Raw genomic sequence first — 11364 nt, 5'->3', positions numbered from 1 at the left:
TTTCTGGCTATTCCTTTCTCTCCCCCTCAAGTGTCTATTTTATAATGGTATGCCAGGGAAACCAAGATTCAAAAGACAGCCAAGCATCTTAACATTATTTTCCCCCTTTTGCCCATTCCAACCATGTCTCAATCTCTGTATCCCAGAACCGTGTTGTTCCAAGGTTGTGCATACATCATTTTTTACCTCTGTCCCACTTAGCCCATGCATACCTGCCTAATTGTTCTCCCATCCACCTTGTTCTTCCATTCCCCTCCCCCTTCTTGTGTATTGTTCCCCTCCATAGCACCCAAACTATCCTGTCTCTATTCCTTATCCTGTGATCCACCTTCCCCTCCCTCTCCTCACCCTACCCCCCACATCCCGGTAACCAACAAAGAATCCCCCCCCCCTTTATTATGGGTTCTTTTTCTTAGTCTTTTACAGTAGTGGTCCTATGCAGTATTTATCCTTTTGTGACTGGTTTTAATGCACCTTGATTGCATGTTTGATCAATTTCACACTGAAGAAGTGTGTAGAATTGTTCAATTTTTGTCGCTGGCTTTAGTAGCTGGTACATAAATTTGGATATTAGTGGTATTAACTGGTCTTCCTTTTAGTCATGTGGATATTAGTCATCACAGACAGCATTGTATTTCACAATAGATATTTTTATGATGAATGTAACCCTATTCCTTTTTTTTTTCATGGTGGGTACATTGACTTTTTTTATGTTTTATTGTAAATTATGTGATAGTTTAGATGGGAGAACATTAGTTTTACATTCATCCTATCGCATATCGTTTCATTGCCATGGTTACAATCCCCTCAACACTATTCCTTCTCGATTTGTCATTCCTGGCATAGCAAAGCATCAGAATGGCCAATACGAGTCCATCTCAGCTCATTAATGTCTAAGATATTGATGTTTTTATTGTGGATTGAGTGAAAGTTTACAGGGCAGATCATCAGTTTTACATTCAACAAATCATGCACCTTGTTTCATTACAATGATTATAATCCCCTCCATGTACCATCAGTTAACAGTATTTCTCTCTATCCACTTTAGCTTTTTTTTTTTAAAAAAAAAAAACAGAACACTCAGGCATATATAATAATCTGTATCTCCAAAGGGCACATTCTGCAAGTCTGCCTTTTGGTCACCAGCTCTTAGTCCTTCTCTTCCCATGAATCTAGAGTCCTCAGCCACTCCCCCTCTCCATGACCCCATCTCTGTCTCCGTCTCTGGCATTACTGCTTCTCTGGGTAAGGTCCTGCATTCTGCTTGTGTGCTTCTCCCTTGATGGTCCTAGGGTCCTCTGTTTCTGGACTGTAAGATTAACCACACCCATTTTTGTTACAAAACGTCTACCTTTACAATTGTGACAGTCGCAATTAGTCATGATAACAATTATTCACTATTGAATCATATGAATCTTATCTCTTTTCACCAGACCCATCTATACAAGGTGACAGCTATTCAGTGGGGACTCTTTCTTTCCCCCATACTCTTAAACTAAACTCCCTCTTGAAACCTTGTAAGCCAGTCACTTCATGCCTTTATTGCCCCCTCATTTTAGGTAGCCAATGTCTAAGTTGCCCGTCCCTATCTACCCTGTGTACAGAGGGGATAGCATTGATACTTGATGTGAAGACTCCTTCCCTCTCTGTTGGTATTTAGAGTACCTACCTCCGTGAGTATGGGTCAGGTTCATCAAATTGTAGCAATTTATCCTTGTTTCTTTATTAAAAAAAAAAAAAAATTTTTTTTTTGTACTGTAATCTTCCTCCTGTCAAGTTCTGATTATCGAGCCATTGAGGTTAGGTCAAATGGGTGCTCTCTGCAAGTTTAGGTGTTCTTGTGCATCTCCCTCACTTCACTCTCAGCTCTAGCCCTCTGTGGCTAAGTCCTTGTCCATGGGCTCTAGTGTCCTCAGGTCTTACCACACTTTGGACCACCGAGCCCTTCCTCTTCTCTCTCTCATCTCCAGGTCAATGGGAGTCAATGGACTGTGGTGAACTCAGCCCATTTCTTCATTGCTGCCTTTACCCCTCTTCTACCAACCAGTAGACCAATGTGGTTACCAGCAAGCTTACATGCTTGTTTGTGTGTTCCCTTTGAGTTTCAGTCTTAGAGGGGAATTTGTCCTGAACGAACTTGATTGCTTGCCTTGATGGCTTCCTGGATAACAGCTTGCTTATTCTTGTAGTAGCCAGTCATGCTGACATTTTTGTTTTGTTTTTTTCTGATGATTTTTCTTTGAATATGTGTAACTGTAGCTGTTCCAGGCTGGTCTGCTTGTCCTTTCTAGTGGGAATGTCCCACCTCATAAGGTTCTGGATGGAACTCTGGATTCCACCTAAGGTCCTATACTCTGTAAAGGCTTTGCAAGAGGGCTATTTCACTGAGCAAGTTGTAGAACCCCTTTTAGGTATTCCAATCAGTTATAGGCGAAGATAGGCTTACAAGTTTTCTCTAATCATGTTTCCCAACATTCCTTTCTATCCCACTCAACTGTCTAGTTTACAATAGTGGGCAAGGGAAACTAATATTCATAAGACAGTCAAGCATTTTAGTATTATTTCCCCTCTTCAAGCTATACCTAGATCCCTGTATCCCAGAGCCCTGTTGTTCTAAGGTTGAGCGTGTATCATTATTTACCTCTGTCCCACTTAGGACATGTAAATCTGTCTCAGTTTTCCCCTATCTATCTTGTTCTTCCACCTCCTCCCCCTTCTTGTATTGCCCTCCCCAACATCTGAACTAAACCCCCCACTCCAACCCCATTGTTGTGGTCACCTTATATTCCATTAATTCTTCCCTCCATTTAAGACCATCTATTTTATCCTATAATCTACCTGATCTTCCCACCACCTGGATCTCTGTTCCTCTGTGTTTACCTTCTTTCACATTGTAACTGTTTTTATCATAGACTGACCTCCCAGATCCTCTGTTCTTATAATTTTATTCTGTTCTTGGCTCTTCCATTTGTTGATTGAATTCATGGTGATGTTGCCACGTACGTTATTCTCTAGTTGTCTGTGCTTGTTGGTTCTTTGTCTACAGAACTTCCTTTAGGATGTTTTTCATAGCACGGTTAGCTTTGGCAAAATCCCTTAGCTTATGTTTATCCTGGAATGTCTTGATTACACCTTTGTATTTGATTGACAGCTTTGCTGGGTGGCAGTTTTTTTCTTTCAGGGTTTTATAAATGTCTCCCTATTGCCTTCTTGCCTGCATGGTTTCTGTTGAGAGATCCGAGCTTAATATGATTTGCTTGCCTTTGTATGTTACACTTCTCTTTTCCCTAGCTGCTTTCAGGAGTCTGTCCTTATCTTTGATTTTGGAGAGCTTATTTATTATATACCTTGGTGATTGTCTTTTAGGGTCTATCCATCCTGGGGTTCGTTGAGCTTCTTAAATGCTTATCTTTTCCCTTTTCAGGATGTTAGGGAAATTTTCTTCCAGAAGCTCTTCAACTATCTCCTCTGTGGACTTGTGTGATTCTTCCTGTTCTGGAATGTTAATAATTCTGAATTATTCCACTTCATGTTGTCCAACATGAACCTTAGGCCTTCTTCAGAATTTTTTAAATCCTTTTTTGTGTTTGCTCTTCTTAGTAGTGTTGAGAGGGTTATCTTCTAGCTCACTAGTTCTATCCTCTATCTCTTCAATTCTATTCCTTTGCCCTTTCAATGTATTGTCCATTTCTGATATTCTATTATTAATCATTTGGACCTCTTTCTGTAGATTTTGAATTGTTTCCAATGCTGTATCTATCTTATTTGATTGTTTCTGTAGTGCTTTCGCGGCTTCTTCCTTATTTTTCTCAACTCCATTTTATAGTGTTTTGATACATTTTATAATCATTTTTATGAATTCTTTCTCAGGCATTTTGAAAGCCTGCTCATCTTCCGATAGGGAGTGTAGGACTACTTCCAGCTCATTTGCTTTAGTCACTTTATTTCGTTTCTGGACGTGTGCTGATATTGTCATCTGCTTCTGTTTTGGGGCATATTCAGGAGTTATCTGTGGTCTTAATGCTTAGATGAATGTGTATTTTGGTATTTTTTATGGTTTTTGATCATCTCCAGGTAGATGTGATCAGGAGATGGGCTTCTCTTTTCACTCTTCTTCCTGAGAAATTTCAAGATGCCAATGTTGGTCATTGTAACGTAACTCAGGCTTTAATTTTTGGCCTATTTCCTTTTTAGCCTGCCTGTCTTGCTCCACAATCCCCGTTCAGGTCTTTTTCCTAGTGATAAACTGTTCAGGGCCAGCTCTGGCTATTTGTTTTTAAGTGGAAACTGTCACTTTAAATCTTGAGGAGATTTGTACACATGTGTAGTAGAACCCTCTGGGAGTGGGGGTGGGGTGTCCACTTGCTCAGGCACCCCCTCTAGTCACTAGAATGGAAGTGAGCAGACAGCGAGAGACCAATGAACAGCTACCAAAAAAAAAAAAAAAAAAAAAAGGAATGTCCACACCTGTATCTCCCCCGTCAGGCTCTGGGAGCAGCTGAGCATCTTGAATTAGAAAACAATGGATTTCTTGCTTCTGCTACAAATTTCCTTAGCTGTAAGCCTTCCAACCTTCTAAATAGTCCTATTTATGGTTCAGACTTCTGGCACCATCCCCTGAGCGTGCTTGGTCTGGCATTCTGTACTCTTTTTGATGGCGTTCTTCACTGCACTGCCACCTGATCCGCCATCTTGTTTGTTCTCTAAGATATTGATCTTTATGTGTTGCATTTCACTTCTGATGATTTCCAATTTTCCTAGACTCATGTTTCTTACATTCCAATTATTAATGAATGTTTGCAGCTGCTGCTTCTCATTTTAAGTGGTACCCCATCAAGTAAGTGAAAGTCCAGAAAGCTTGACTCCATCTACATTATGAAGGTCAACTCTACTTTGAGTGCCTACAAACTTGAGAGGCTCACTTTCCAGCACTCTATCAGATAACGATCTACCGTCATTCATAAGATTTTAGTGGCTAACCTTTCAGAAGTGATCTACCTCTCCTTCCTTATGCCCCCTAAGCAAAAACTTGCCCTTACTCTCTCCCTTCCACCCTAGGCATACAGTAATCATCTTTGGTTTCTGTATGTAGGATCTCATCTAAGTGAGATCATATAGTATTTGTCCTTTTGCAATGGACTGATTTTGCTCAGTGGAGTTTCAAGATTCATCGTGTTGTGGCATTCATCAGGATCTCATGTCTACTGTTGGCTGTGCCACATTGTGCTTTTCCATTCAGCTGCTGATGGGCATCTCTGTTGTTTCTACCTTTGGGCTATTGTGGAAAGTACTGCTATGAGCTTTGATGTACAGACAGGTTTCTATTGTCATTCCTGCCTTAATTTCCTCTGAATAGACACGGAGGAGTGGGATTTCTGGGTTACATTTGAAGAAGATGCCAAAGTGGCTTCCACACACTGGCTGTACCATTTTCCTAGGGACTCTTAACCCATATTTGTAGGTCCCCAAGGACCACTTGGATGTATTTCTGCTAACGAGTTTCCTTTGCTATCCTGTGTATTTTATTTTATGCACTTACTAACTTTATTCTGGGAGTTCTGGTGTGACGCTGTAGGATAAGCACTGAACTGCTAACCGCAGGGTTGGCAGTTCAAATATACCAGCTGTTCCTTGGAAACCCTATACAGGTTTGCTATGAGTTGGAACTGATTTGACAACCCTTAACAACAACAAAAACAACAACAACAACAGGTGGATTCATAGAGATCACCCAATAACACAGGGGTCCAGAGCCCACAAAAATGGTTCCAAGACCTTCTAAGGCCTCCTCCAGGAAGTCTTCCCTCATCTTGTGGGTTCTCATAGTTGCACCCAACATTGTGGGTTATATTGGTCATTTGATCTATTTATTCTCTCCCACTAGACTATTCCTTGAGGGCAGGACCCCTACTTGCTCTGTTCAACATTGACTTCCTTGCACAGGCATACAGTAGGTGCTCAATAAATGCTTGTTGGATGACTGACTAAAAGAGTGGAGGCCCAGCCCATAGCCCCAGCCCCACAAATCACACCTCTATGGGTGTCTGCCTCTCCCCACCCCTGGCAATAGGTGTTTTCAGAATACTTCAAGGAGCTGGAGGAAGAGAGCATCCGAGACAACTTTGTCATAGTCTATGAGCTTCTGGATGAGCTCATGGACTTCGGCTTCCCCCAGACCACCGACAGCAAGATCCTGCAGGAGTGAGTGAACCACTGGGGCAGCTGTGAACTGGGCCGCTGGTGGAGGGAACTCAGGGAGGGCCAGGGAGATGTCCCTGGTCCAGTGCTCGCCCCCACTGCCCTCCTGCCAGGTACATCACCCAGCAGGGCAACAAGCTGGAGACGGGCAAGTCTCGAGTGCCTCCCACTGTCACCAATGCGGTGTCCTGGCGCTCAGAGGGCCTCAAATACAAGAAGAATGAAGTCTTCATTGATGTCATAGAGTCTGTCAACTTGCTGGTGAGCCCTCACCTCTGCCAGGGTCTGGGCTGGGGCAGGGGAGAGGACCAAATGCCTCTTAACACTACCCACCCATCCCCACCCATGTATACATTTCCAGGTCAATGCCAATGGCAGCGTCCTGCTAAGTGAGATCGTGGGTACCATCAAACTCAAGGTGTTTCTGTCGGGAATGCCAGAGCTGAGGCTCGGCCTCAACGACCGCGTGCTCTTTGAACTCACAGGCCGTAAGTATATGGGCGCCCTCCTCCTCCCCAACTAATGGAATAGTTTGAGACTTGTAGTTTGGAATCTTGGGACTCAGAGGAATTGCAACTGGTGCTGAAATAAGCGCTCGTGTGCCCTCTGCTGGTCCTAGCTAATATTGTAACTACTGGTTCACAGGGCAACCATTTCTTCTTTCATTCATCATTTATTTAGTTCCTGCTGTGTGCTGTGTGTGGCTCTCTAGGCTCTAGGGACACAGCAGAGAAGAAAACAAACAAACCTGTCTTCATGGAGCTGCTGTTCTCGTGAGAGGAGGGAACAGAATAGATCGCTATTTAAAAATCTAACTGCGGTAGCAAGACTCCCTGGGTTTAGATCCCAGCTCTTACCTTTACCAGCTGGGGGAGGCACCCTTTCTGGGTCTTAGTTTCCTCATTTGTAGAGTGCTAGTGGTGGGCAAGGGAAGTGGGCTCTCAGTCTGCTTTGTTCACAGGTATACAGTAGGTGCTTGATAAATGCTTGATGGCTGGCCCCCAGGGTGACCCTACATGCTCCGCTCTGAGTTTCAGGCAGCAAGAACAAATCTGTGGAGCTGGAGGACGTCAAGTTCCACCAGTGTGTGCGGCTTTCGCGCTTTGACAACGACCGCACCATCTCCTTCATCCCACCTGACGGTGACTTTGAGCTCATGTCCTACCGCCTCAGCACACAGGTGAGGCGAGATCAAGTCTTGTGGTCGGGGAATGATGAGGGCTAGAGCCTTGAAGACGTCCTCCACCTCTGTCCGCAGGTCAAGCCGCTGATCTGGATCGAGTCCGTCATTGAGAAGTTTTCTCACAGCCGTGTGGAGATCATGGTCAAGGTGGGCCAGGGCCACGGTGGTTAACAATGCGCGCTCTGCCCCTCCCACCAGACGCCTGTCAGACCTCGGTTCCCACGCAGACTTTTCTTTCTCTTGAGGTTCTGTTGGTTTTTGGAATCGACTCGATGGCAGTGGTTTGTTTTGTTCTTGTTTTAAATTCCTGTTATAAGGAGCCCTAGTGGTGCAGTAGCAAAGCTGCTAAATGAAAGGTCGCTGGTTCAAATCCACAGGAGAAAGATGTGACAGTTTTCTATAAAGATTACCACCTTGGAAACCCTGTGAGGCAGTTTTTCTCTGTCCTCTTTAAGGGCTGTCGAGTCAGTGCTGACTCATAGCAACTGTGTATCGAGTTTCCGAGGAAGAGCTGGTGGGTTTGAACTGCCAACCTTGTGATTCTTTATCCAGTGCTGATCCTACAGCGCCTTACCAGGAGTCCATAGTATTGCTATGAATTGGGTGCTATAAAGGTTAATGTACTCTGTTAAATGAAATGTTGGCAGTTTGAGTGCTGCCAGAGGTGCCTGGGAAGAAAAGCCTGGCGAGCTTCTGAAAGATCTGCCCTTGAAGGGCCTATGGAGCACAGTTCTACTCTGATCTATACGAGGCCGCCATTACTTGGCGTTGACCCTACGCCAGCTCGTTTGGATTTATTCATATTTTGGGAAGAACTGAGCCCCTACTCTGTATTGGAAACTAAGGGGCATGAAGGGACAAGATGGACAAGACGAAAGAAAGGGTTGTTCTCAAGGAGCTTGCAGGCCAGTTGGGGAGACAAACTCAGCAAATCTTAGTACTTCTTGTCATGTCACTGAGATGACTTTCTGCTTTGCCTCCAGCCTGGTCCAGCCTCTATCACCGCTTTCCTGGAGCGGTGCTGTTACCGCCTCCTTGGTCTCCTGGCTCCCATCTGTGCCTCCACAGTCTGTTTTCCCCTCAGAGGGTGCTTGTGAGCAGCCGGATCAGGCCAGGTCTCTCCTCTGCTTGGAACCCTCCATGGCTCCCACTTCACTCAGAACATCCCCCAGATATCCACTGGGTTCCCTCCCTCATGCCTTTCACCTCCTCTGAGAGGCCTTAACTGATCCCCCTGTTGTTATTGTTAAGTGCTGTCCGTTGAGTTGGTTCAGACTCAAGAGACACTTGTGGTTCTAACCAGCCTTGTGGTCCGGTGCTTTATCCCACAGCGCCACACCAGAACTCCCGAAACCTCCTAAGACTCCTCAAAGGAACCCTGGTGGCACAGTGGGTTAGGTACTGGTTGCTAACCACAAAGTCAGTGGTCTAAACCCACCAGCCACTTGCTCCTCAGGTAAAAGGTGAGGTGGTCTGCCCCTGTCCTGTGGAGTCACTATGAGTCAGAATCAACTTGAGGGCTGTGGGTTTGGTTTTGGTTTAAGACTCCTTCGGAGTCCTAGGGGTGCAGTGGTTAAAAGCACTCGCCTGCGAACCAAAAGGTAGGTGTGTAAATCCACCAGTTGCTCTTCCGCAGGAGAAAGATATGACAGACGTGAATTATAGCGTTGGAAACCCCATAGGGGCAGTTTCACTCTGTCCTATAGGATCACTGGTATGGCACTGTAGGATCAGCACTGGACTACAAACAATAAGGTCAGCAGTTCAAACCCACCAGTGGCTCGTCAGAAACCCTATGCAGGGTCACTGTGAGTCGGTACTGACTCAACAGCACTTAACAACAACAACATAGGATCACTGTAAGGATGCCTGATGGTGCTGTAGGGTAAGCACTGGACTGCTAAGCACACAATCAGTGATTCAAAACTACTAGCCACTCTGTGGGAGACAGATGAGGCTTTCTGCTCCCGTTAAAGATTTACAACCTCAGAAACTCTATACAGAGTTAGCTATTCATGAGACTCGATTAGACAGCTGTGGGTTTTAGGTTTGGTATAGGGTCGCTGGAGCCCTGGTGGCACTGTGGGATAAGCACTGGACTACTTGCAGCAAGGTCAACAGTTCAAACCTACCAGTGAAGAGTTACAGCCTCAGTAACCCTATACAGGGTCGCCATGAGGAGTCCTGGTATGGCGCTGTACAATAAGCACTGGACTGTTAACTGCAAGATCATCAGTTCAAACCCACCAGCCACTCCTTGGAAACCCTATACAGGGTCATTGTGAATCAGAATCAATGGCAGTAAGTAATTGGTTTAAGACTCCTTATCTCCCTACTTCGTTCTATTTTGACACCATCTGACATGTAATCTAATTTATTTGATTTTTTTTTGTAAATGTTTTATTGTGAATTTTGAGATAGTTTACAGTTTACATGGGAGAACATTAGCTTTACATTCGTCCTACCGTATATCGTTTCATTGCCATGGTTACAATCCCCTCCATGCATCATCAAACCAACCAAAGGGGATACCCTGCAAGCCTGCCCCCACCCAGTCGTCAGGACACAGCCCCTCTCCCTCTCTGTGTCTAATGTCCCCAGCTGCTCCATCTCTCCATGTCATCGTCTCTGCCTCCATCTCGGGCATCACTGCTTCTCTGGGTAGGGTCCCGCTCTCCGCTTTTCTCCCCTAATGGTCCCAGGGACCTCTGCTTCTAGACTGCAAAGTCAATCACTCCCTTCCTTTTGCTACAAAACATCCACCTTTACATTTCCAACCCTCACAATCAGTCCTGATAACAATTATTCACTGTTGTATCACAAGAGACCTATCTGCATCTTCTTTCATCAGCCCTGCCCAGACAGATTTGATACTACTCAGTGGAGATTCTACCTTCCTCCACACTCTCTGGATCTAGGCTCCCTCTTGAAAGCTTGTAAGCCAGTCACATCTTGCCTTTGTAGCGCCCCCATTTTGGGTAGCCAATGTCCAAGTTGCCCATCCCTGTCTACTCTGTGTATGAGGGGGTGGGAATGATCCCCGCTGTAAAGATTTGTTCCCTCTTTTGAGCATCCATAGATGTAGGTCAAGTTCATCAAATTGTATCAGATTACTCTTTTTTTCCTTTTCTTCTTCTAGTTGAGCTCTGATCATCCAGTCATTGAAGCTAGGTCAAGAGGGTATTATCTGCAAGTGTGGGTGTTCTTATGCATATGGCCTCTCTTTTTATCAGCTGGATGCTTCACTCTCCACTCTAGTCCTCTGTGACTATGTCACTGACTCTGGGCCCAAGAGTCCCCAGGTCTTGCCACACTGCTGGCCAACCAGTTCTCCACCTGGGTTCACAGAAGTCTATTGAACGTTGTAGGGCTTAACTCACAGCTTCATTGATGTTTTTCCCACACTTCCTCTTATCTGTGACAAACGTGGTTACCAATCAGAGCGTGTATTCCCATTGAGTCTTAGTCTTGTAAGGAGGTTTGCCCTGAGGGGACCCAACCACTTGCCTTGATGTCTCCTGTGCGAGCAACTTGCTTTTTCTCGTAGTAATCAGTTGGATTGCCTATATTGTTTTGTATTTTTCCTGTCGGTCTTTCTTTCAAGAAGAATCTTCTGTTCTTCTAGCTGCTCCAAGCTAGTCTGCTTGTCCTTACAAGTGGAAATTTCCCACCTAAGAAGATTTTGGATGCAATTCAGGATTCCACCAATGGTCTTAGGTAATACAGAGGCTCCACAGGAAGCCTCCTTTACTGGGCACGTGGTAGCCCCATTTTAGGTATTCCAATTAGTTAAAGGAGCTCTGGTAGCGTAGATGTTAAGAATCGGGCTGCTAACTCAGGGTTATCAGTTTGAAACTACCAGCTGTTCCACAGGAGAAAGATGAGGTTTTCTGCTCCCGTAAAGATTTATAGCCTCGGAAACCCTCTGTAGGGTCACTATGAGTTGGAACCGACTCCACGGCACATAACAACAACAACAATCA

At 44.8% G+C, this 11364-nt stretch overlaps 1 protein-coding gene across 2 annotated transcripts in view; it reads left to right on the top strand.

The window, feature by feature from the left end:
- The window catches only part of AP1M2 (adaptor-related protein complex 1, mu 2 subunit), a 24772-nt gene that overhangs the window by 7230 nt on the left and 6178 nt on the right, over window positions 1–11364 (top strand). Inside the window, exons 4-8 of one of the 2 annotated variants that reach the window (XM_006875101.1) lie at window positions 6071–6201; window positions 6312–6459; window positions 6560–6686; window positions 7236–7378; window positions 7457–7528. In XM_006875101.1, the coding sequence (XP_006875163.1) occupies window positions 6071–6201; window positions 6312–6459; window positions 6560–6686; window positions 7236–7378; window positions 7457–7528 (621 nt within the window). Of the gene's footprint in view, window positions 1–6070; window positions 6202–6311; window positions 6460–6559; window positions 6687–7229; window positions 7379–7456; window positions 7529–11364 lie in introns of both variants that reach the window. The other variant, XM_006875100.1, reaches the window with a different exon arrangement.

This window comes from Chrysochloris asiatica, unplaced genomic scaffold, assembly GCF_000296735.1.
Source record: "Chrysochloris asiatica unplaced genomic scaffold, ChrAsi1.0 scaffold00312, whole genome shotgun sequence".
NCBI classification, from domain to species: domain Eukaryota; kingdom Metazoa; phylum Chordata; class Mammalia; order Afrosoricida; family Chrysochloridae; genus Chrysochloris; species Chrysochloris asiatica.
The sequence above is the reverse complement of the archived record's forward strand: the minus strand, read 5'-3'. Positions and strand labels throughout refer to the sequence as shown.